General features: G+C 40.8%; 3 protein-coding genes and 1 long non-coding RNA gene across 6 annotated transcripts; 2 read left to right on the top strand and 2 right to left on the bottom strand.

Moving 5' to 3' along the window:
- Nucleotides 1-481: 481 nt before the first annotated feature.
- On the bottom strand, nt 482-6999 carry LOC110015762. Its single transcript, XR_002291015.2, has 3 exons — nt 6822-6999; nt 6209-6304; nt 482-956 (listed from the first exon to the last, which is right to left on the bottom strand). It is a non-coding gene; the product is annotated as an uncharacterized LOC110015762 (long non-coding RNA).
- Nucleotides 7000-7157: 158 nt separating this feature from the next.
- On the top strand, nt 7158-12727 carry LOC101171500 (myelin proteolipid protein). 2 transcript variants are annotated; one of them, XM_004073361.4, is made up of 7 exons: nt 7158-7231; nt 8452-8638; nt 8722-8878; nt 9241-9409; nt 10250-10323; nt 10425-10490; nt 12193-12727. In XM_004073361.4, exons 1-7 carry the CDS (start codon nt 7228-7230, stop codon nt 12355-12357), a joined length of 822 nt encoding a protein of 273 aa, XP_004073409.1. In that variant the 5' UTR covers nt 7158-7227; the 3' UTR covers nt 12358-12727. The 2 variants fall into 2 exon arrangements, with proteins under 2 accessions (XP_004073409.1, XP_011478612.1); XM_011480310.3 differs by having other exon boundaries at nt 10865-12727.
- A 412-nt stretch (nt 12728-13139) lies between these two features.
- Nucleotides 13140-18427, bottom strand: LOC101171256 (ras-related protein Rab-9B-like). 2 transcript variants are annotated; one of them, XM_011480312.3, is made up of 2 exons: nt 17738-18427; nt 13140-15722 (listed from the first exon to the last, which is right to left on the bottom strand). In XM_011480312.3, exon 2 carries the CDS (start codon nt 15641-15643, stop codon nt 15035-15037), a length of 609 nt encoding a protein of 202 aa, XP_011478614.1. In that variant the 5' UTR covers nt 15644-15722; nt 17738-18427; the 3' UTR covers nt 13140-15034. The 2 variants fall into 2 exon arrangements, with proteins under 2 accessions (XP_011478614.1, XP_011478613.1); XM_011480311.3 differs by lacking the exon at nt 17738-18427 and adding an exon at nt 16354-17729.
- Nucleotides 18428-19289: 862 nt separating this feature from the next.
- On the top strand, nt 19290-22285 carry fut11 (fucosyltransferase 11). Its single transcript, NM_001104777.1, has 4 exons — nt 19290-19628; nt 19705-20085; nt 21347-21969; nt 22135-22285. Exons 1-4 carry the CDS (start codon nt 19290-19292, stop codon nt 22283-22285), a joined length of 1494 nt encoding a protein of 497 aa, NP_001098247.1.
- Nucleotides 22286-22706: the final 421 nt, after the last annotated feature.

Below are 22706 nucleotides of genomic sequence, written 5' to 3'. Positions count from 1 at the left end.
AGAAAGAAATGTGCTGTAAAAATATCATTAAAAGACTTTTAAAATATCATTAATCAGATACAAAAACAGAAAAGAAAATATGCTTTGAAAATTGTGCATGCTGTGAGCTTGTCTTATACTTTAAAGCAACATGATCCACCACCTAAAAAATATAAAACCATGAGGTCATTTGGATGCATGTGTGAGCCTGTTGCTCCTTTGACATATCATATGCCAGTTGGACATACGTGTTGGAGGAGGGGCATCAATGAATTATGCCTTCAGCTGTGCAGGTTTACACTGCTGCCTTCATCCTCTCCGATCACTTGGGGGACTTGGGTGGCATGTGCAAGGGCGATGGGCCATGGGACTCCTGATAATATGAACTGGACTGGACTGCTTCAGGTCAGTAAGGCAACGGAGATAATCAATTCTGATGGCATCCTATTACTGTTGTAGTCTTACTTAAGGGAAATTAATTTTATTTTTGAATGACCTGTGTATAAGATAAGATTTTTTTAATGGATGGTGGAGAAAATGATGCATTATTAAGCAACAATTTTAAGAAAACATCGACGTGTTTGAAAAGTGTTGTAACAATTGTTGATATGTGTTTTTTTATCATTTGATATTTGAACATGGGAATAATTAGTTGAAGATAAGTGTAAGGGTATCGTATTACCGTCATTCTTCTGTTGTTTGCTTTTCAAAACCTTCACTGAGCCATGAAGTTTGAACACTATCAGAATGTAAGAAAACACCCCCGAAACTTCTGACGTTCAAGAGAAACTGAATTTTATTTATTTATAACTATCTTTTTTTTTCTTAATCAGAATTTGCTTCTCATGGTCCATCTCAAGCAGATTGTATGCAGCTCCATCCAGTTTTCTGTCCCAGAGGAACTGGAGCCTGGCATCCTGGTTGGATCACTGAGTGAACACTTTCCACCCTTGTACCAGCTCCTCACTCAGGAGTACCTGTGGATGGACAGCAACACGGGGGATATCTACACAACTGGGCAAAAGCTGGATCGTGAGGCCCTGTGCCCAAAAGAAACAAAATCAGGGGACTGCTTTATGGTCCACAATGCTCTCGTTGGTCCTACAGGAGACCTTATACAGTTTCTTGTGATCATAGAAGACATAAATGACAATGCACCACATTTTGATATGAGTGAAATACACTTAAAAGTGTCTGAGGACGTGACAGTGGGGACCATTTTTTTATTGGATGACCAGGCAAGAGACGAGGATATTGGAATTAACGGAGAGCTACGATACCACCTTCAAGGTTCCAGTGGAGTTTTCACATTAAAGGTTGAAAACAAACTTTTAATTAAATTGGTTGTTGAAAAAGCTCTGGATAGAGAAACTCAGGAGCTATATCACATGCAGCTGGTAGCTACTGACTGTGGTACACCCCCTTTAAGTGCATCAGCCGGTTTGATCGTCACCGTGACGGATGTTGATGACAACTGTCCAAGCTTCAGTTCTAAAAGTGCTCGCACAGTCACCATCCCAGGAGACTCCTTGGAGAATACACTAGTTACTCAGGTCACAGCCACAGATCCAGATTTAGGCTCAAATGCCGCCATTGTTTACTCCTTCAGCCCTAAAGTGTCTGAGAGGGTCAGGGAAATCTTCAGCTTGGACAGCAACACTGGACACATCAGACTAACTCAAAACCTTCATAGTTACAAGTCTGAGGAGCTGGGATTAAAAGTGCTGGCTAACGGTCCCCACTGCCCCCCATCAGGCACTCAGGTAACTGTGCTCATACTCCCTCAGGCAAACCAAAAACTCTCGATCAAGATGGGGTTCATAGCTGAACATCACAACCAGACTATGGTGTTACCAGAGAACCAGCCCCCCACTGTCTTAGCTGTTTTAGAGCTCCAGGGTGACAGCAGCTTTAAAGGCTCATCTCTTGCCATTGAGGATGATGTGCCTTTCTCTTTGAGCCCGCAGAATGGCAAATATCTGCTTTCCACATCAAAGCCTCTAGACTACGAGATGAAAGATGAATATAGCATTTCTGTGGTAGCGCATGTGAGATTAGCTGAGGGGCCTCTGATCCTTCCATCAAGACAGACGATCAGGCTGTTGGTGGTGGATGTCAATGATAATGCTCCACATTTCTCCCAGTCTCAGTATCAGCTTGAGGTGGAGGAAAACAACGTAGCAGGAGTGTCGCTGTTACAGGTGTCAGCCTCTGATGCAGACAGCGGAAGCAATGGAAAGCTGACCTACAGGCTGGACGAATACACATCTGCCATCTTTAACATCGACTCTACAGTAGGTCAGCTGTCTGTGCGGGCTCCTCTGGACAGAGAACAACAGAGTGTACACAAACTCACTGTGTTTGCTCAGGACGGGGGCTCCCCTCCACTTGAATCCCATGCCACTATATGCATTCATGTACTGGACCAGAATGACAATGCACCAGGTTTTCTAAGCACCCACTTCATCTTTTTTATCCCTGAGAATGCCTCTCCTTTCACGCAGGTGGGGAGAGTGGAGGTAAAAGACCCAGATGAAGGGGAAAATGGAAGTGTGGACTTGTATGTTGTGAATAGCAGTGGACCTTTTGGCATAGACAAGTCCCAGAGAATACACACCACTACTAAGTTAGACCGTGAGGCAGAAGATCATCATGAATTCCACCTAGTAGCCCGTGACAATGGCCACCCAGTCGCTTTGGTCTCCACAGCCAGAGTGACTGTATTCGTTGAGGACATCAATGACAATCAGCCCAAGGTGATTCTCCCCAAGAGCAACTCCTCGTGCCTGACTGTTTCTCCAAGCACTCTGGCAGGTACTGTTCTGACAAAGGTTTATGCTGTTGATGAAGACTCTGGGTTGAATTCGGAAGTCACATTTGCTGTTGTGGCACCAGAGTCGGTCCAAAACCAAAGTCCCTTCCAGATAGACCCAAGATCAGGGACCATTACGTTAAGCCAGCAGCTTCTACCTAAAGACGTGGGAATGCATCATTTGTTCATTGTCGTACGAGACAGCGGGAAGCCAACCCCACTTTATACCACTGTGTGGGTCAACCTTCTGGTCAATGAGACCATTTCGGAATGCTACTTGGACAAGGTACCCACATGGAGGGGGCCATCAGATTTGGTTCTAAGCCCCTCAAAAGCCCCCATCTGTGATATGGAAACTGCTAGATCGGCACAAGTGATCTTGTTTATTGGACTTACTATGATTCTGACATCTGTAAGTTTGCTTTTGGTGACAGCTTGTTTATATCTGAAATACAGGAGTCTACAGAAGAACAAGAGGGGATGCGCGTCAGAAAATGAGATTCCGCTCAGGCTCAGAGACAAATATTATTCAGATGAATAAGAGAACAAAGCAAGCAAAGAGTAATCTCACTTGCCTTTTTAAGGATTAAAACAGTCAGAGAATTAAACATGTCTTCAGTATTTGTCTGAGGCGTCTTGCATTTTAATTAGATTTTGACGACAACATAATCTGACGTTGTGGCAGTAGAAAAAATTGAGAAGCTGCTACAAAATTAACTGGATTTTTTTAAATAATTTTTTTCTGGTAACTTACAGAAATAACAGAAAAGACTGTTAGCCTATAAGCACATCTAGGAGGGAGAAAGTTTTTTTTCTTTTTTTTTGAGTGTTACACTGTTAAATCACAAGAACTAAAAATGAGAAAGCATCTTTAATATACAAAGTTTAAGTAAAAATACTGTCACCAAGGATAACTTTGAAAGAAAATGCAGATTTTTGCCAAAGTAAAGCAGTTATAGATGCACTTATAGTTCTGAATGAATAGCCTTTATTGTCATTGCAACAGTACAAGTACAGTTTCAACAAGATTACTCTTTTTTGAGATGGGGAAAAAAGGCCTCAGAAATCATTTGCTATTGCACATCAGTCCAAGAGGCATTGAAGCAATTTTCTTGTGGCAAAGATCTTTCACAGGTGAAAAACATTGAAAAGAATTTTCTATCTTCCTGCTAGAGAATGCAGCTCGTTCAGAGAAATTCAACAAAAAAAAAATCAACCTTTTTATGGAACTGCAGCCCTCAGACAGCATGATAAATATTAATGCCAAACCACTTGCAAAAGAACAGGCCAAGTATTTTTGCTTAGGTGCGTTAATTTCTATCCTTATAAGAGTCCTAAAACGTGTGAGAAACTTTAGATGGAAATAAACAAAGAGGAAATATTAAGTTGCAAATGCATAATGCTACGTAGGAAAGACGAAAAACAGTGTGTCAAGCACGGCGGTGGGAGGATGGTGGTTTGGATTTGTTAGGCTCCCACAGCTAGCCTCTGATCACAAACTCCTCTGTGCTCTAAAGGAAAAATGTGACTGTTGAGTCAAAATTTCTTCACTTTTCAATACTGTGTGTACCATATACTGCGTTCACCAGTGTCTAAGACATTTCCCAAAAAAAGACCTCAATGCATTTCGTTTGAACGATTTTTCGTATTAAAAAAAGCATTTTAATAATTTTTTTTATAAACTTTCCACGTTTTCATCATCAGAATACAGTAGTTTCCATAAAAATCTTTGTAAAATCATCATGCTCATTAGGTTTTTAACTTTGGGAACTCGGTGGTGTCATTTCTGCTATTTAAAAAAAGAAAGTAGTGAGCATGGTGTTGCTTTTAGAATTCAGAGCACTAGATAGTCCTACACTATATAGTTTTTTAGTAGTTAAGGAGTAGGGAGAGAATTCGGACATAGACGATGACACTAAGAAAATCACAAACTTTTATCTAGATTGACAATTTTTTTCATAAGTATTCTTTTCATTAAAAGATTTATAGCACTACAAAAATATAAAAACCGTAAATTACCATATATTTGAATAAAATGCAATTAGCCTGAATTTATCATTCAGGAAATAAAACACAAAATGTTATATATTAAAATAACTTCAGCTGCATGCAGTTTAATATGTAACAATAAATAATTATGATGCCCTCACTGATTAGATTATACATTAAAAGGCTTAGAATTCTTTTATGGGACTGTAAAATGTGATTTGTGTAAATCACAACCACTGAAAAATATTTTAAAAAGTTGTACGGGGTAGCAAAAATAGGACTGCCTTTTATCTTTCCTTAAGAGTTAATATTCAGCCCCTGTGAGTGAGAAAATTGAGGTAATTGTCTGCCTGTTGATTTGGAAGTGTCAGATATCTGACTGTGAGTGACGGGGAGTCTGCAGTGTTTAGATGCACAAAAGGGTTTAATGTTCCTTTAAAGGGGAAGTGATGAAAGTCTCCAAAGATGTTCTGAGCTCAAGGGGAAGAGAAAGGCTCTAGACAGGTGAGAGTTGATACGAAGAAGGGTCTGCATCTCAAGTCTCCGCCTCACATGGTTACTCGACACCATCCTTTCTCACACGCAGAGCTGAATTGCACCCAGAAGGCAGAAAACCAACCTGTACTGCAACTTTTTTTTTTTTTTTTTTTTCCAGCAGGCTTGCCATTTCAGTGGCAGATTCAATTATTGCTCATTGTCAAATGTAACTGTGTTCAAAGATTTTTTTTCGGGCATGTGTGTACAGGGGTTGCATGTTTTACTCATTCATTAGGGAACCAGTGTGATCTAAAGCAGGTTAAGTGGAGCATCAAACAGCAATGAGTCAGGCTACAATGAGTTTACAAATCTAAAAGCACAACTGCACTTCTCTAATTATATACGCTAATTGTTTGGTAAATAACTTTGTAGTAAAGAGGACCAGGAAACATTAATATTTAACTGTGCATCACTGAAGGCAAAAAAGGAAAGGCGAGGAAAAAGAGGAACCTGGTTTGTGGAGAACAAGCCTTGTAAAACATGAGCAACATCTCTGAGGATTTGTGAGCTGTACCAGCTCAAAAAAAATAATCCAACAAGGTTTCGATGTTGGAGTAACAATAAATGAAGCAAAATTACTAATTAAAAATGTCCTCTTTACATAGAGAAACTACAAATTCCAACAGATAATCGTTTAGTATATCAATAAAGTGGATTTCTGTTCTTTTTATATAAGAACGCATCTGAAAAAAATAATTTGCAATGTTTAGCATGATGTCATCTTCACAACAGACTGACAGAAATCTAGACTGGTGTGAATTAGATTTAGCTGTGACAGGATAAAGTCTGCCATCTACTGGGCATAGATGAAAACCAAGTCATACCCTTCGTTTCTCAGGTTGGAAGAGTGGGAGAATGAATCGGAAGAGGACTGTCTCACTCTCAGCTTACCTGAGATCAACGCTGTGGCTTTGTTCCAGGAACAGAACATCCCAGTGTGCTGCTCCCCCCTCCAGATGAACATTTGATTGTAGATTAAGAAACATCCTGCAATCAATACTTGGGATTACTTTTATGGCTTTTTTTGGATTATGGATAAAAAATGACACTTTTGTAGTTTTAAAGATACATAAATTCTTATTAGCACATATACAAGCATGATAAAGCACAAAAGAACTTTTTAAAAACCATATCTGAGTAAATATCTAAGTTTTCTCTGGAAAAAATCACATACCTGTCTGTTTTCATCCAATGTTTTAATTCAATTTTAGATTTTTAATTTAATTTGATTCTTTCAATTTTGAACTTGTAATTGATATAAAATCCTCATTTATTTTGATTAAGCATCTTATTTTGGCACCAAAAGAATTTTGTTAGGCTCACTGAATGCTTTCATTCTCTCATAAACCTGAATTTAAAGGTTCCATAAACAATGATTTGATGTAAAAGCTAGTTTGCTCCTCTGTATTAGTGTTTTTTTTTTCTTTTTTACAATCAATAAAATCCCCATTACATACAATAATGTCTGTCAGTTTTTATCTAGCATTACATTTGGCATGGTTACCTTCTCTTTGACTGTTTTTGTATGTTTCCCATGAAGAGAAGCCCCCAGTTGTGGATGTCCGGCTCACAACAGAACTTTTCCGTGGGAAAAAAAGTGACTGCCCACTCGTGAATTTGCATAGGAAGGCCCACACTGCTCCCTTCATGCAAATGAGCGTCAACAATGAACTTACTAAATGTCAGCACTTTAAGAACCCCGACCTCCTCATTATTCCCCACCCTGAAGTTCATTGTGAAGCGACATTGTTTCTTTAAGATCGCATTTGCAGTCATCAGCAGCTCTGTCCATTGTTTGGGGGGTGGTGGGGGGAACAGAGTCGAGATTGATAAACGGGGGGCCGAAGGCGAGAGGCGTATATCATCAGCGGACCAGCTGCGGTGCAGGCGCCTGAACGCATCATCCAGACATGGGTAAGTAACTCCAACCACCAGGAAACTTTGATGCTTTTGGCTTAAATCTGAATTTTTGTGAAACCACCTTAACATGAGGGGAAGTTTATTCCATGACTGAAGTTAGTTTGGGGTGGATACTCCACTTTACGCGCGAGACTTGTTGAATGTTTGACACTTCTTTCTTACTTCTGCATCATTTATCGTTAAATAGGCAAACTTTGTTGTGGATTTGTATTTATTTTTGTGTGTGGGTAATTTATCGTCAACGGGAAAACAGAGACTCTTTGCTGTTCAGTCATGCTGCTGATGTCTTAATTAGGTTAATTGAAACAAGGTGAATCTGAAGGCGCGCGCCCACTTTCCAACTTCTATAAATTAGTTTTGTCATGTACTGACCAGAGCTTTTTTTGTAGACAAGGAAACTCAAATGTTTTAAATATTTACTTTAATGTCAGTAAGCTTAGATTTTTTTTTAAATATTTTTTTCTTTTATAAAAAAACAAAACTTAAAACATTGACTTGTCTGTCAGGAGTCACACCATGTCATCCTCCAGCGGCAAACAGAGCTATGTAAATATGTTCAATTAAACAGAAATTCATCTCCTACTCTTGCCATCTGTGTTTACTGTAATGGTACCAACCACAGTCTGTCTGCTCCCATTGTGCCAGTCTGTGTGAATGCATGCATTTAAGCGTGTAATGGCACACATGTACACAGTTGCATTGTTCCGGTCCCAACTACCCCCCCACCCCCATTCCCGTGTTTCCTCAGAAGGAAGTCTTGAGTGTGTGTGTTGTGTGAGTCAAGCAAAGGGGTGCCTCTGGCCTTTTGTTTGCTTGACATTGGTGGCCCTTGTGCCCCCACAATACTGCAGGACAAAGACTGTTGTCTTTCCAGTCACAAAAGCAGCTCCTCTGTGTGGATGACTTTGTCTCTCCTCCTGCATCTTTTCTCACACTCTCGATACTGGCCTGTGAATAGAGTCGGGGTGTGAGGTGGGGTCAGTGCCGGCGCTAGCCCTGTGCCCTTGGTGTTCTGCATGGGATGGGAATATGAGGACGTGTGAATTGACATTGCAGAAAATAAAAGCAAAGAGGGCTTGATTGCTCTACAGTTTTTAGGTTTTGGTCCACAACTGTAGAATTCAGAGTTGTTCCAAAAATATTTTTTCTGCTGTATGATGCCTCATTTGAACCTTGTGTTCTTTGTTGTTTTGTTTCTCTTTTTTTATTGCCAGGTTGCTATGATTGCTGTATGCGATGTTTGGGTGGGGTTCCATATTGTTCCCTAGTTGCTACATTGCTATGCTTCTCTGGCATCGCCCTCTTCTGTGGTTGTGGACATCAGGCTCTTACAGAGACAGAGAGAATCATTGAGACTTACTTTGCTCGTAACCTTCAAGACTACATCACTCTAGCCTACATGTAAGTCAGAAACCTCTACGTCTCTGTCAACTTGGAGTCGGGGTGCGAACTTAACTTTCTTTTCTTTTCTCTCTGACGCTCAGCATTCAGTATTTCCAGTATGTCATCTACGGTTTGGCCTCTTTTTTCTTCCTCTACTGCATCGTTTTGCTGGCTGAGGGTTTCTACACCACAAGTGCTGCCAAGCAAACCTTTGGAGAGTTCAGGAGCACCATGTGTGGCCGCTGCCTCAGCTCCTCGGTAAGAAATCCTCAAAGGGACTCGGTTCGACTGAAAGGGATTGATGATCAGATGACTTATTGATAGGTTTTGCAAATATTGAAGGTAATGCGAATTGTTACAACTGTCATTATGGATGTGTTTAAGTGGTGAGACAATTGTCTAAATATATATATATATATATATAGTTTCTAGGCCATAGTTTCTGCAGAGTGGCAGTAGTAGAAATTTACCTCCATCATCAGAAAATACCACAAGAACGCTTTAAAAACACGATTTTCATTGGAGAGGGTCTTTAGGTTTATTAGATACAGTTGACCATGATGTTGGTCACTACCCATTTTTCGGTTCCTTTCATAATTTAGCCTTTTGTTTTATTCCAGTTCATAGTGATGACATATGTACTTGCTGTGTTGTGGCTGCTGGTGTTTGCCCTCTCTGCATTGCCGGTCTACTTCTTCTACAACATGGATGCAACGTGCCACACCATCGACGTTCTGACTGAGACCCCAGCAAGTATCAACCAGCTCTGTGTTGATGCAAGGCAATATGGTAACTTTTTAAAACCAGTGTCTCTACCCAAACTCCCCTAATGAGCCAATTATCTGAGTCTACGACGTTAATGTTGCTCCAAAACGACCCTAACTCTGAGCTGCTGTTGTGGAAATTGCTAGAGTTAACCTGCTATAATGAAGAGATTCAACAGCAAACCATCAGAATTTAATGGACACATTTATATAATGCCCACCAAAATACAAATCCAGCTCGTTTTTTTCAAAATGACACTTATAAACTGGAAACCCTCGTATTATTCCCTGCAATGGAGACTTATAATGCCCATTTGAAAAGAAAAAAGAAAAAAAGTAAAACAAAATGCATTTAAGAATTAACAGCTGCTGGGAGTGAATGTGCCAACTCTTTTTCTTTTCTAGAGTGTTGCTGACATACATTGGTACTGTAACCAATGAAGACACACTGTATAGCTTTTTATCTCATTACCCAAAACATATGGACTGCATTTATTTATTTATTTTTGCTCGTCATGTGCGGTTCCTTGATCATGTGTTCACTCTCCCTAACACACCAAGTGTGCACTAATCATCAGCTATTGAAAAACATTTCCATCCAGCACAGTTATGAGAAGGGAGTAAAAATGACAATATAACTTTCTGAAACCATTGGCGGTCCTAAAGATGTTGGTATTTTGAAACATCAGACGGTATTCACTATTCAATGACCTATGTTTTTGTGTTGGCCTGAAAAGTAATGAAGTTTTAAAGTTTTAAAGCGATATTATGTTCTGGCTTTTTGTGACTGTTAAATAAAATAAAATAAACACAATGTGATTTCATGAATACAAGCTGATGCATTAGGGAATTTGCTTCTCTACAGGCCTTCTGCCTTGGAATGCAGTACCAGGGAAAGCTTGTGGGATGACCCTGTCTAATGTTTGCAAAACCAGAGAGGTAAGAAATGTGATCAACTCAACGTGCTGTCACTTTCTATAAATGAGTAAAAAAAATGGATTTGTATTGAGGTCACTAATGCTTTAATCTCTTCCGATCAGTATCAAATGACCTATAACCTGTACATTGCTGCCTTCGCCGGTGCGGGCATCACTCTCATGGCTCTGGTGAGTGTCACTTCGTTGCAGTTCGGGGTTCAACATTGTGATTTCTGCTCATGTAATGGAGTGACGCTCAAAGTGTAGGCAGTGTGGCATGTAAGGCCTCCATGACTGATGACTGTTGCACTGTTGCTCTCTGTTCCTCTTTTGTCAGCTGACACAAACATCATCATAATGCTGTCAATGTCTGCTGCTGTTCCAGCAGGCAAATGGTGCACCCATTATACTTCCATGCTTCATTGCAGGGACCGTTAAATGAATGGCATCTGCCATCAAGTCGAAGCCATTAGCACAATCGTGTGTTATTCTGGGATGCTGTGGGTTTTTTATCTCTCTTTTGTACTTTTTCCTGACATTTCTTTCTTCTCGTCTCTTCCTAGCTGACCTATACTGTGTCTACCACCTATAACTTTGCAGTTCTACGGTATCTTGGGAGGAAGGGGATAGGTGCACGGTGTTAAGAACCCGCCTCCACCTTGGGATCTACAGGAATGAAACACCTTTTTCATCTGCACAGAACCACCTGTGGACTTTAGTAAAATACACGTTTTTATATTTTGATTTTTTTTTTTTTTTTTTTTTTTTTTTTTGTAAAGATATTTTTTCTCTTGGTTTAATGTGAGAAATTGCTTGGAGGTACAAGAGGGCTCATTTCCCCATCTTCATCATTGGTAATCACTGTCTTGTTCACTCCTGGGAATATTCTCTACGTTTAAATTTTTGCTACCCAAAGACCAAATAACATGCCTCTAACAAATTAACATATAATACTTAGATTCAACATATGCAAATAGATTGCAGCTGTTATGGAGAGTAGGGGGGAGTTACCACAGCGACGAGCTCTCACATCTGGTTGCCATGGAGGCGTACAAGCATGCTTTTGCAGTCTCATGCTGACCCCAGGACTTTTCTCACGGGCTCAAGAAAACCCCGAACAATAAAGTCATGCTTGATTCAAAAGCCGGCCAATGAGGAGTTGGCTCTGGGGGCCACCTGCTCCATGAACTCCTGTCAAAGGATTCTATTACACACCAAGAGAGAGGGCTTTTGGGATAAAGGTGGTGGGGGGAGTTGGTCCTCCATGAAGCCTAAATGCAGTTTCACTGTGACCATTATCCCGTACACACGACATGCACATGCCTTTGCATGAAATGGTACATCTATGTCCCCTGGAATAAAGCACGGGTAGAGTATGACAGAAGTCTGGAGATAACAGGAGCACAGCCTAAATCTAAAATATTTTAGACCAAAAATGGGATGCTCCTATGGTTCATCTTGTTGTTAATCTGTGACTGAGTTTCTAGAGAAAAATAGTTCATCTTTCCTTAAAAAATTCTTTAAGAATTTGTTTGTAGTTATTGTATAACACTTTTTTTTATTTGCTGCATTCACTAATTTTTTTTAGGTTATGACTTTTCTAACTAAACTTTTTACAATGTAGACAAATTATTTTGGCTGTATGAGGTGGAATTGTCAGATGATGGCCGGTCGTTGTTTTTACTTTTTTTTTCAAAATGAAATGAATGTTTTGAGGAATTTAGTTCCTTTGACACATTTGGTTGGAGTCTTTTTGTCTGCAGTAGCATTTTTGTATTATTCCTTTTTTTTTTTTAACGTTTTAACAGTAGCTCTCTCCTTGGCTCACGGCCACTTGCAGGGCCAAGGTGTTTAGTGAAGCATTTTGTAGAGGGTCTGCTCTTGTCCACAGGTGCACTGCTCCCTTCACTTGGCTGTGTACCAGCTGTACCTAAAGATGCTAAGGCACAGGGCGAAAGAGGAGAGGAGAGGCTTTGACCTGTACAGGAGGGTGCAGCGGGACAGAGGAGGGACGCAGTGCTCTCCATACGCTGCAAACACATTCGACATCTCATGACACCACTCGTTTAGCTGAACGAGCTTTTCTTATTAACATTTTAAGTTTTTGCTTAAGTTTGCATTTGTTTGTTTTTTTATGAAATATTTCCTGTTCTAGTTTAAACATGTTTTAAGTTGTAAATTGATGCATGGGCAGGTGCACACCTTCATATTTTGTTTAAAGCTTGATGCTTATTTCATCTAAATATGCAGAATGAGACCAGTTAAGAAAAAAAATGTGAACTTTATGAAGTTTTCCTGAATGGAAATATTAAAAAAAAAAGATTTTCTTTAAAGCATTTTTCTATGCCCAAGTCAGATTTTCTTTACAGTACTGCAGTGCATGCTCAGTATCTTTTTAATAAAACGGAGGGGAGAAAAAAAGTAAATTTTGGTCATTTTGTTTTAAAGAATTTTTAAGATAAAATGGATAAACATTCTGATGTTTCAAAAGCAGCAAGTTTGTCAGATTATTTGTCTTTCGAGGTACAAATGTAAGAATTATTTAACTGGTAAAAAAATGAAATCAGGCTCCTAGTTTTGTAGCTTCCTTAACCCTTGTGCTATCTTAGATGACCCCACCCTTACATTGACGTGTTCTCCCTACCATGACAAAGGTGGATAAAGGTGGAAAGATTTCATGTAATCCATGGACACCAGTGAGGATCACAAATCATTGAAGAAAAAAGGTTCAGAGCACTGTCTAGTGGGTCTAGATGACCCAACTCCCAATGTTAAAGTGCCTAGGATAGCACAAGGGTTACAGATATTGAAGTCAAGTAAATGGCACACAAACCAAAGTGTAGATAAATTATCCTTTGTTTATTTGAAGCAAAGCACTGGTAGAATGTCATCTTTATCCTCCAGTGGTGAACAAAGAAAACAAAAAGTTGTCCATTAGTTCAAATCAAATTGAACAGTTTGACTTTCACACAGCTTAAATTATATTTGAGCACAAAATAAAACAGACGCCCGTTGTTTTTGTTTCCACAATAAAATTATTACAAATTTACAAAAAAAAAAAAAAAACATTAAATAGGCTGCTTGTAGAAGCGTTTACATTCATATTAAATACTGAAAGAGCAAAATACTGAATACATGATGCTACAATCTCAGTAAGATTTCAGGTAGACAGCAAAGTACAGTAATCCATCAAAGCCAGGGTTAATCTGAACCGCTTTGAACGCCAATAATTGTTAAATTATGAAGGTCTTATTGAAGAAAGGTTAACAGAAAAATTTCCTCAAAATGCCCCACTTATTTTCACAGTAATTGTTCTCAAAGAAATTGTGATGACTACAATTGAACTGTGAATTTTTTTGACCAAAAACCTTTCAAATGAACAGCTTATTCTAAACAGTACCTGTTGGTTGATTTCCACAGTGACGGTACCTTATGGCCTAACCGCTGATTGATCGGCTGACGAAAGGTACGATTTAGAGCCACTTTTGTGCAATCACAGCATGAAAACTATTGATGGAACACCAAACTGGTTTGTGTGAAAAACACAAAATAATGAGTTAAAAAAACAACAAAACAATTTTACAGTTCAGCATAAAAAAAGCAAAACTTTCAGTAACACAAAAGTACCTGTGGGAAGTAAAGTCATAAAAGTACCATGAGGTTATGAAAAAAGAAATCGGAAGTAAACATTAAGCTGTTGGAATACGTGATCGGTTTGGCTAAACAACACGAATAGGAAGGAAAGGTGAGGTACAATCCACATACTGGAAGTAATAACTGTGCTGAAGCCATTTCATGTTCAGCTGAGACCTATAATGACCACACTGACAGCACAAGGCATATGCTATTTATCAGTAATGCACAGGAGACCCTCTGGCAAGCTAAGAGAGCGGAATGTTGAGGCCTACTATGCATTCAACACGGTAGACAAGAAGATTAGAAAGATGCTATTTAGAATTAGACCTTCCTGCACACATCAGGGAAGAAAAAGAAAGGCTTTATTTAATCTGTCCCTGATCAGAAAAACCTGGAAGAAAAGAATACTTGAAAGGACGTGTGTGCCTTAATGGAAAAAAAACCTAACTGTACCAAAGGAAACTTTGTGGGATAAACTGTACCATAAACATATCGTACTGAAGCTAAAAACATTGATTCCCTGATGCAGCACTACAGCCTAATGTGGAAGCAAGAGAGACATTAAAATGAAAGAGTGCTCATGAAGACCTGATCAGGCCTGGAATATTAAAGTATTCCCTTCCGATTTGAAACAAAGAAGGTCAATTTATTTTTAGTGCACCATTATTTCCGTTCTTCAGACTCTAAATGACCATAAAATTGTTGTTGTTGGGAGGAGTTACCCAAACGATGAATTAAAGGATGTTTTCTGGATGGACGGTTCAGAATGTGTAAATTTGAGCTCTGACACACAAGTCTCCGCTCTTTTGCTCCCATCAATGGGCTGAATGAAAAAGTTGCATCATTTGATCCAGGCTGGCATAGGCAAACATTGAGGCGAAGCATTCTTCTGCGGCGCCACAGGAAAGCAACGCCACCACCAAAAACTCTTGACCAACCCTCATCCTCGCAACAGCTGTGTCTCTTCCACATCATCAACAGGTGGCGCTCTGCCCGGTTACCGTCAGGAGCACAAACAATAACCCCAACGGGCTCTTTAAATTCAACCCGAAGGAGCTTCAGCGCAGAGATTCAAATGAGAATTCACACCTGTCTTATCAGCAACATGATGAACGAGAGGTTTTACGGTTGCCGTGGAGATCGATCGTGCTGCTCAGAAGTGCATGGTCCATCTGGTCCTCGGTGGCAAGAACTTCCCTGACGGCTGCTTCGAAAGCAGCTGCGACGTTGGTGTCGTCTTTAGCGCTGGTCTCAAAGTAAGGATAGCTGCCATTTTCCTCGCACCACGCCCGGGCCTCAACTTCTCCCACCTCCCTGTGCTCCACGTCTACTTTATTCCCCAGCACCACAAAGGAGAACCGCTCGGGGTCCTTCACGTCTGAGTAATTTATGAACTCCCTCTTCCAGCAGTTGAGGTTCTGGAAGCTCCGCGAGTCGTTCACCGCAAACGTGAGCAAGCAGCAGTCAGCGCCGCGGTAGAAGGGCGTGCGCAGCGACTTGAAGCGCTCCTGACCGGCCGTGTCCCAGATCTGAAGGGTCACCAGGCGCCCGTCCACCACCATGTCTCGGTTCAGGAACTCCACGCCGATGGTGTGGAAGGACTGCGAGTCGAAGCGATCGGTCACGTACCGATTCATCAAGGAGGACTTTCCAACTCCACCATCTCCCAGCAGGATCACTTTCAGAAGCAGGTTCTTCCCGCTCATGGTGCCTCCTTCCACCCCGCCAGGCCTCCTCGTCAGTCACTGGCGTCTGCAGCAGGTGGCAGACCGGGTCCAATCTAACCTGAGAATGAACAAACGAGGAAAACGACACCTCAGCTTCGAACTACAAGAGATCTTATTCAAAAACATTTAAAACCCAAAGCACACAGTTTAGCTGAAAGAGAAACGATGTCAAACTTCAGAGAAGAAAAAGCCTCAGTGGAAGGCAAACAGACAGTGCTTTGTGCGTTCAAATTTGTCAACAACAATTTGTAATGATGATTCAGTTCAAGAGCATTGCGGATGTAAGGCTGACTCACTGAGGAGCTCAGCTTTCCCCGACTTCATTCCATTAAAACCCATCGTTAACAGACGGATAATGTTATACAGAAACACAAGACTTTTACTCGGAAATCCTTTTTGAGCAGTTGTATTCAGTATCAGGACATTATTGTGTAAACTTTTCAAACTAAATAATTCTATCTAGAATTACTCTGCAACAAATATTCAGTTTAAGGAAACTTTAAACTAAAAATGTGTTATAAGAAAAAAAACAATACTTGTATTTTATGAATAGTTCTATGCGTTTGGATAACGAATAATAAAGCTACTTCCTGCAAGAAGAGATAAAAATGTGTAATTTTTTTTCTAATCACAAAATATGTAATTATAGCATTTCCTTAAATGTAAGATCATATTTAGGTTACCTCTACCTTTATCTAGTTGTAACAGTGTGTGGGCTCAGAGGTCTCTGTGATGGAACACCAGGGATAAAAATTAGAATTTGGATCCAACAAACCAACTTTTAAACAATTAAATAGAATTTCTGAGATAATAAATGTATAAAACTGTGCATGCACATAAGCATAAACAAACAGTTCTTTTTGGAGCAAACTTATCCAGCTTTAACTATATTTAAACCTGAATGAGAAATCTGAGTAAAAGAATAACACGACAATTTTCCCTAACAATTTTGCCCATGTCTTAAGAGATATAATTATAGAATAAATATCGTAAGACATCTATAGTCTATATATGATACATAAGATCTATACCCCTTTATCAATGCTACTTTTGCCAGTGCACATTCAAGACAAACGATACTGCAATGACCTTAATGTAACTCACAGTAATAACTGAACTATAGTGATGTAAGATGTAAGTGGTGGAACTTCTGATCTTGAAGTCAACTAACTCTGCCCTCGGAGCTTTGGTTTTGGCAAAACACACCTGATCCAAGTGATCAACTGCAGGTGAGGTGCAAATATATGAAAAGCATCTGCAGGACGCCGGCCCTCAAGACTCTTGGTTCTTAATAGTAGCTACATGAGTGCCTTGCATGTATTTCCGGCTAATTTTACCTGGAACAGGTACTAGTACCAATAACCTGGATCAGGTAAGTCCATTTTTCAATCAGCAGCAAGTATGTTGAGTATAAAGTGCATCTGTATGGATGGAACAAAACAAAATCCTGCACGTGGCAGTGGAGAAACAATGACTTGTTAAAAAAGATGTAAACAACCACCCCTTCTATTTTTCTATTTTGAATCTGAATAGTCAGCCAGTGACGTGACAGGGGTGAAGGACCGAGATGCGTCCTGTCAAAGGTCTCGTGCAGCCTTGAATGAGGACGTGATGACGGTCGGTTCACGGGGCGCTGCTGAAGGGAGAAGAGAGCGCGCGCGTCAATCTTTCCCTTCGGAGAGATAAAAGGCAACAGCTGTTTTGTTGGGAATGGCTGCTGCCGTAAACACAAGCTTCTTCTTTTTGGGTCAACAATGCAAGAAAGAGGAGGGGTGAGAAACTCTGCCTGAACTCCATGTGACAACTGTTCACGAGGTGTAACACAGAACGTATGTATTTTTAAGGAACCGAAACACGCAGCTGACTTTCCAACCTGCTTGACTGCGCGAAAACAACATCTAGCCTTTTAGCAAGCTAGTCGGCTAGTCTTAACAGTTTATCACTAATCCACTGCTGGCTAAGCTAGCCTTTCGGTTCGCATAACTATAATAAGAATAGTTGGAAAAATCTAATTCACATTTGCGTGAAGCAAAATTGACTTAATTGTTGAGTAAGGTACTTCCATCCACTCACCCCGCGTCTGATAACGAGAATCCCGGAGTTTCGCCGCTGCCTCTCATCTGACAGGACGGAGGCGGCTCATGGTCCTAAAACCCGTCAATTCAAACTAACGTTAAATTCTGTCTCTGTTGTTTTTTCCATTGACTGTGTATCTTTAGTTAGTCAAGGTTTTAACCCTGATGACGTACCCATGTGGAAAAAGTTATAATAAAATAAAAAGCTAATATGTCAAGAAATATATGAATCATTTTTTAAGAATTGTTGATAAGCAATAAAAATGTTAAAATAACATAAATAAAGATATCAGCAGTGTGCTTAGAGATCTTTTTTTGCATTTTTCTCTTGAACAACTAATCGCAACTCCACCATGATCATTCCCCCATGATTTTTTTTCTCTGACTGATTTTCTGAGGTGCTGGATAACAATTTACTGAAAATGGCATTGCCCAATGATAAATCATGCAGAGGCGTTCACATTAACAGACTACCTTCAGGCAAAAGTTCATGGGCGAAACCTCAAACCTACACATGCAAGCAAATAAAAGCTTATCACTTAGAGAGACTAAGAACGTCCATTGAGCAAACACCTAATCTTACTTATTTTCAAAATAAGTCATTCCACTCCAATCTTTCAAATACTATCACCACACAAGTGTCATGGGTGCTAAACTAAAACAGGGATTTGTGCTAGTCGAGTTAATGTCATCAACTTGACAAATATTCAACCAAATACTTTAACAATAAGGATTGAAGGGGAAAAAAATCTATGGAAAATTACTGAAAAATCAATCAAAAATACATTTAGAAGTCCCTACACAGAACAGATAGACAAAGGTTTAACTAGATCAGGTTCTGAGGTTTTTTTTCTGTTAAATGCTTCTTTTGGAATCCCAGCAAGCCTGATAGAAGGTTTCAGTCTTGTGTCTTTTGTGCTATATAAGGCTGGGGTTGTGCTGCAAATCAACTTAGCTGCCTATCTAAGTGCCAGTATACAACATTAAATCAGCATATAAGAAAATCCTGCAGATAGAAAATTTTGCCTTTCGGCCATCAAAATTGAACAATTACATTTCTTTGAAGTGAATGTGAACAAAGTCAATTGTTTATCTGTCTGTATTTCTTTATTTAAAAATAAATTTAAAATTACTAATATTAATGTATTAAATTGTTCTTATTAAAACATTCCAAAAACAAAAAATAATTTGTTTAAAATTTTCATTTTTCTTCCCCACTTGAGATGCTCTTCGTCCTTCCCTGCTGTAGGTGGCGCTCTACAGCAGAGACTGATGTGTTTTGATAACGACCAAACATCTGAATCGAAGAAGAAGAAATGTTATCCCGTTATTATAGTTTTTCCAGGGAAAATTTCGGAAATACTCTTCGAACAGTCATCTTTTTTGAAAGATAAAATGTAACGCCGTTTCTTCGTAGCAGCAATCAGAATAATGTCGCCGATTTTATGTTGTTCGCTCTGAAAGCGCTGGATCAATGTCCAGTTTTGCATCAAATCGGGAATTGCGGCTAATGAAGAGGGACGAAAAAAGGTAAAACTTTTTCCGTGAAGATGGCATGTAGGAGGAGGCTGCTGCCCTGTGCAGGTTTGGGGCTGTTTGGTGTCCTTTGCTGGGTCTGGGTGTCCTTTGCCTCCTTTCCCGACGACCAGCTGCCCCTGGAAGTCTTTGACACCGTGGATCGCGGCGCCTTTCTACCCCAAAGTGCTTTCCGGGAGATGGAGTTTGCATCTATTGCTTCGTACAAAGGACCCGGTAACACTGACGGCCGCAGTAACAAGCAGCTGCCCATTCTGCTATGGTGGAGCGCGGGGCTTTTCCCACATTTCCCGGGTGACACTGAACGCATCGACTGTGCCTTGTCCTCCTGTCTGGTCACAAGCAATCGCAAGGTATCAGACATAATCTTAATCTGCCCTCACATTCAGTTCGTATCATCTCAGATTATTCTGTTGTTGTTTTGGAAAGGTCCAGCTGTACAAGAGGACAGCATCCATCATATTCTATGGGACAGACTTCAGGGCGTATGAGGCGCCGCTTCCTCGTCTCCCCCATCAGACCTGGGCCCTGTTCCATGAGGAGTCCCCCATGAACAACTACTTCCTTTCTCACGCACCTGGAATCAGGCTGTTCAATTATACAGCCACCTTCAGAAGAGAATCCGACTATCCTCTGACCCTGCAGTGGCTGCCATCCCTGGATTACCTGCTGCGGCCTGTGGCTGTGTCCCTGGAGGAGAAGAACCGCCTGAGGAGAGAGGGCATGGCCCCAGTTCTCTACATGCAGTCTCACTGTGATGTGCCATCAGATAGAGACAGATATGTCCAGGAACTGATGAAATACATTCAGGTATACATTCAAAAACTGGAAATCGGATTTCCTTCTGTGTAAAGTGCATACGATTTGAGATCAGAAGTAGAACACCCCAGATAATAATTGAACTAAGGTAAGATTAGATCAATTAGAGTTAGAATTATCCTAAACACACTGTAGTTAAGGTGTCCTAAGGTTACAGGTACAGTTCAGAGCTCAATTCAGTTTAAAAAGTATTTTTAGGTTTAAAGTCCCATACCGATCATGTTTTGATCTATTTTCAAAGTGTTGCCATTGGTGTTTTAATTATGATTATGCCGTTTTTAGCCTAAATAAAAAAAAAAAGTGTTGTTTTGTAGGACATAGTATCTGCAGAGCGCCAATCATACTTTAGGAATTTGCCTCAGAGTTGTGTTGTTGGTTGTTGGTGTGGAGCAGCTGTTACTCTCACTAACTGTACGGCTGAATAACTTTAATAATCCTCACTGATTTTGGTGCACCAGTAATGCTAGGTTGGGGATGTGAGGGGCTGTAAGCTAGCGGGAGAGCATGTAAACAGAGAGCTCTCACTTATGGGGGATGTCCTGGAAAACAGCACGTTTTATTTTTGGCTAGAAACAGCATATTCATAAATAGAAAACCCCCAGGAATGCCTTTAAAATTGGAGTAAAAAATGAGCGGTGTGGGACTTTAAAAAAAAAAAAACGCTGGATTTTAATGTACCTTTAATGTTCTGCAGAAATGTCTTTCCTCGTCGTCGGTATTTCATCACCACCATCAAAGCAGCATGCATGCTGCACAGAAAGCTCTTAAAGTTGGTCCTGACTATTTACCCTCACTCGCCAAAGCCCTTTGGGTTTACAGATGTTGTAATTGCCTCCATGTTTTTTGTGCACAGTTAACTATCCATCAAGAATGGAGCGGTAGCGTCCACACGCTGGCAGCATCAGCTGGTTCAAGTTAAAATGAACACTGACAGGCAGATAATGTCAGATTCACCCTGCTGGAGGCTGCTGCCACCGAGAGCACACCTGCTGGAGTTTGTTAGAGCTGACAGCTTTGTTTGGAAGTATTGTGCTTGTTCTGTATATTTAGCATTACGGGAAAATAATCAAATGACTTGAATGAATGATTCTCTACAACTCAATGGAAAAAGATGCTCAATAGATCTATATGAACTAGATTAGAGGAAAAGTTGTGCGCTGGTAAAGGTTAGCTGGTAACGTTTTCTTCAATCATCAAATGAGTTTTTTGGTCAAAAATAATCCAGTGTGTTCTCTCCTCTACTTTCTTCCAGGTGGACTCCTATGGGAAATGCCTAAAAAACAAACCCCTACCAGAACACCTGGAGGACACGGCCACTGCGACTGGCGAGGAGCCCGGGTTCATGAATTTCGTGGCGCGATACAAGTTCCACCTGGCCTTTGAGAATGGCCTGTGTCCAGACTATATGACGGAGAAGCTTTGGCGGCCTCTCCACCAGGGCTGCGTGCCCGTCTATCGAGGCTCGCCTGCGGTGGCCGACTGGATGCCCAACGGCCACGCCGCGATAATCATCGATAACTTCCCCTCACCGAAAGCCCTGGCCGACTTTCTGCGGCATCTAGACGAGAACGATGACGAATACACAAGATATTTGGAGTTCAAGAACCTCAAAAGCATCACCAACACTCGCTTGCTGGAGGCGCTGGAGACCCGAGAGTGGGGGGTGAATGACATGAGCAAGCCCAACTACTTGAACGGCTTTGAATGCTATGTGTGCGATCAGGAAAACGCCCGGCTGGCAGCAGAGCGAGCGCATAGGAAAGACCCCGAAAGGAACCCGCCCCCTCTGCCTAAAATGGCTTCGAACTCCCACATGGGCTGCCCGCTGCCCAGCCCCGGATACGGACAGGTCCAGGACCTGCCAGCAGATGATGGGTGAGTGAGTCTGTAAATGATTCCCTGTGCCAGGTGCAGTATCCGTCTACTTTTCAGCCTTTCATTTGAACACCATCTCAGAGGGGAGGGGATGGCGTTGTTTTAATAGCCCTAATTAAAATATCTGCTGGGATGAGCCGGGACTGTTTGTGTTTGTGTCCACAGATGGTTGCAAATATGGCCTCAGGATTACTGGCAGAGCCTGGACCAGGCAGAGGGGCTGGAGTCTCTGATAAGACATAACGAATCCGACCCCTCTCTGCTGTGGAGGCACATCCAAAGCATTACGGAGCGCCGAGCCAGAGGAAAACACTGACCCGGGCCTTGGAAAACAAACAGATGATGAAGCGCATCCAGGATTAAAGGGGTTTCCCAAATACCGCATCCCAAATGAGGCAGACACAACTTGCATTTTGCACCTGAGCCAAAACTCCTCTAAATAGACCAGTTAGACCAGGGTTGTTTAATTTAAGTAATTTAAAGACCCACTCAAATCATCTTTTTTAGCTATTTCAAAAAAGTTTACAGTGGTCTTTTAATTATGATCATGCCGTTTTTAGTCCAAATGATAAACCTATGCCATTTTTTTCCCCCTCAACTCCCTGCTCCAACGCTGAGAGCGTGGAGCAGGGAGCTTGTGGCCCCCACAGCGTATTTTCCAGATCACAAATGCGCTCGTTTTCAAACTGCATGTTTTTGTCTGGGCCTGATTCACAGTGACTTGAATAAAGAAATCC

Source organism: Oryzias latipes, chromosome 10 (genome assembly GCF_002234675.1).
Source record: "Oryzias latipes chromosome 10, ASM223467v1".
Classification (NCBI taxonomy): domain Eukaryota; kingdom Metazoa; phylum Chordata; class Actinopteri; order Beloniformes; family Adrianichthyidae; genus Oryzias; species Oryzias latipes.
Note: the sequence above shows the minus strand (reverse complement) of the source record. Positions and strands in the feature narration are given on the sequence as shown.

Excerpts from the sequence above, each read along its gene's own strand:
- LOC101171256 (XM_011480312.3), bottom strand. The coding sequence starts at position 15,643 with ATGAGCGGGAAGAACCTGCTTCTGAAAGTGATCCTGCTGGGAGATGGT.
- LOC101171500 (XM_004073361.4), top strand. Across the intron at positions 8,879-9,240 it reads GCCGCTGCCTCAGCTCCTCG|TTCATAGTGATGACATATGT; the intron begins GTAAGAAATCCT and ends GTTTTATTCCAG. Across the intron at positions 9,410-10,249 it reads TGTTGATGCAAGGCAATATG|GCCTTCTGCCTTGGAATGCA; the intron begins GTAACTTTTTAA and ends GCTTCTCTACAG.
- fut11 (NM_001104777.1), top strand. The coding sequence starts at position 19,290 with ATGGCATGTAGGAGGAGGCTGCTGCCCTGTGCAGGTTTGGGGCTGTTT. Across the intron at positions 20,086-21,346 it reads AACTGATGAAATACATTCAG|GTGGACTCCTATGGGAAATG; the intron begins GTATACATTCAA and ends ACTTTCTTCCAG. Across the intron at positions 21,970-22,134 it reads GACCTGCCAGCAGATGATGG|ATGGTTGCAAATATGGCCTC; the intron begins GTGAGTGAGTCT and ends TTGTGTCCACAG.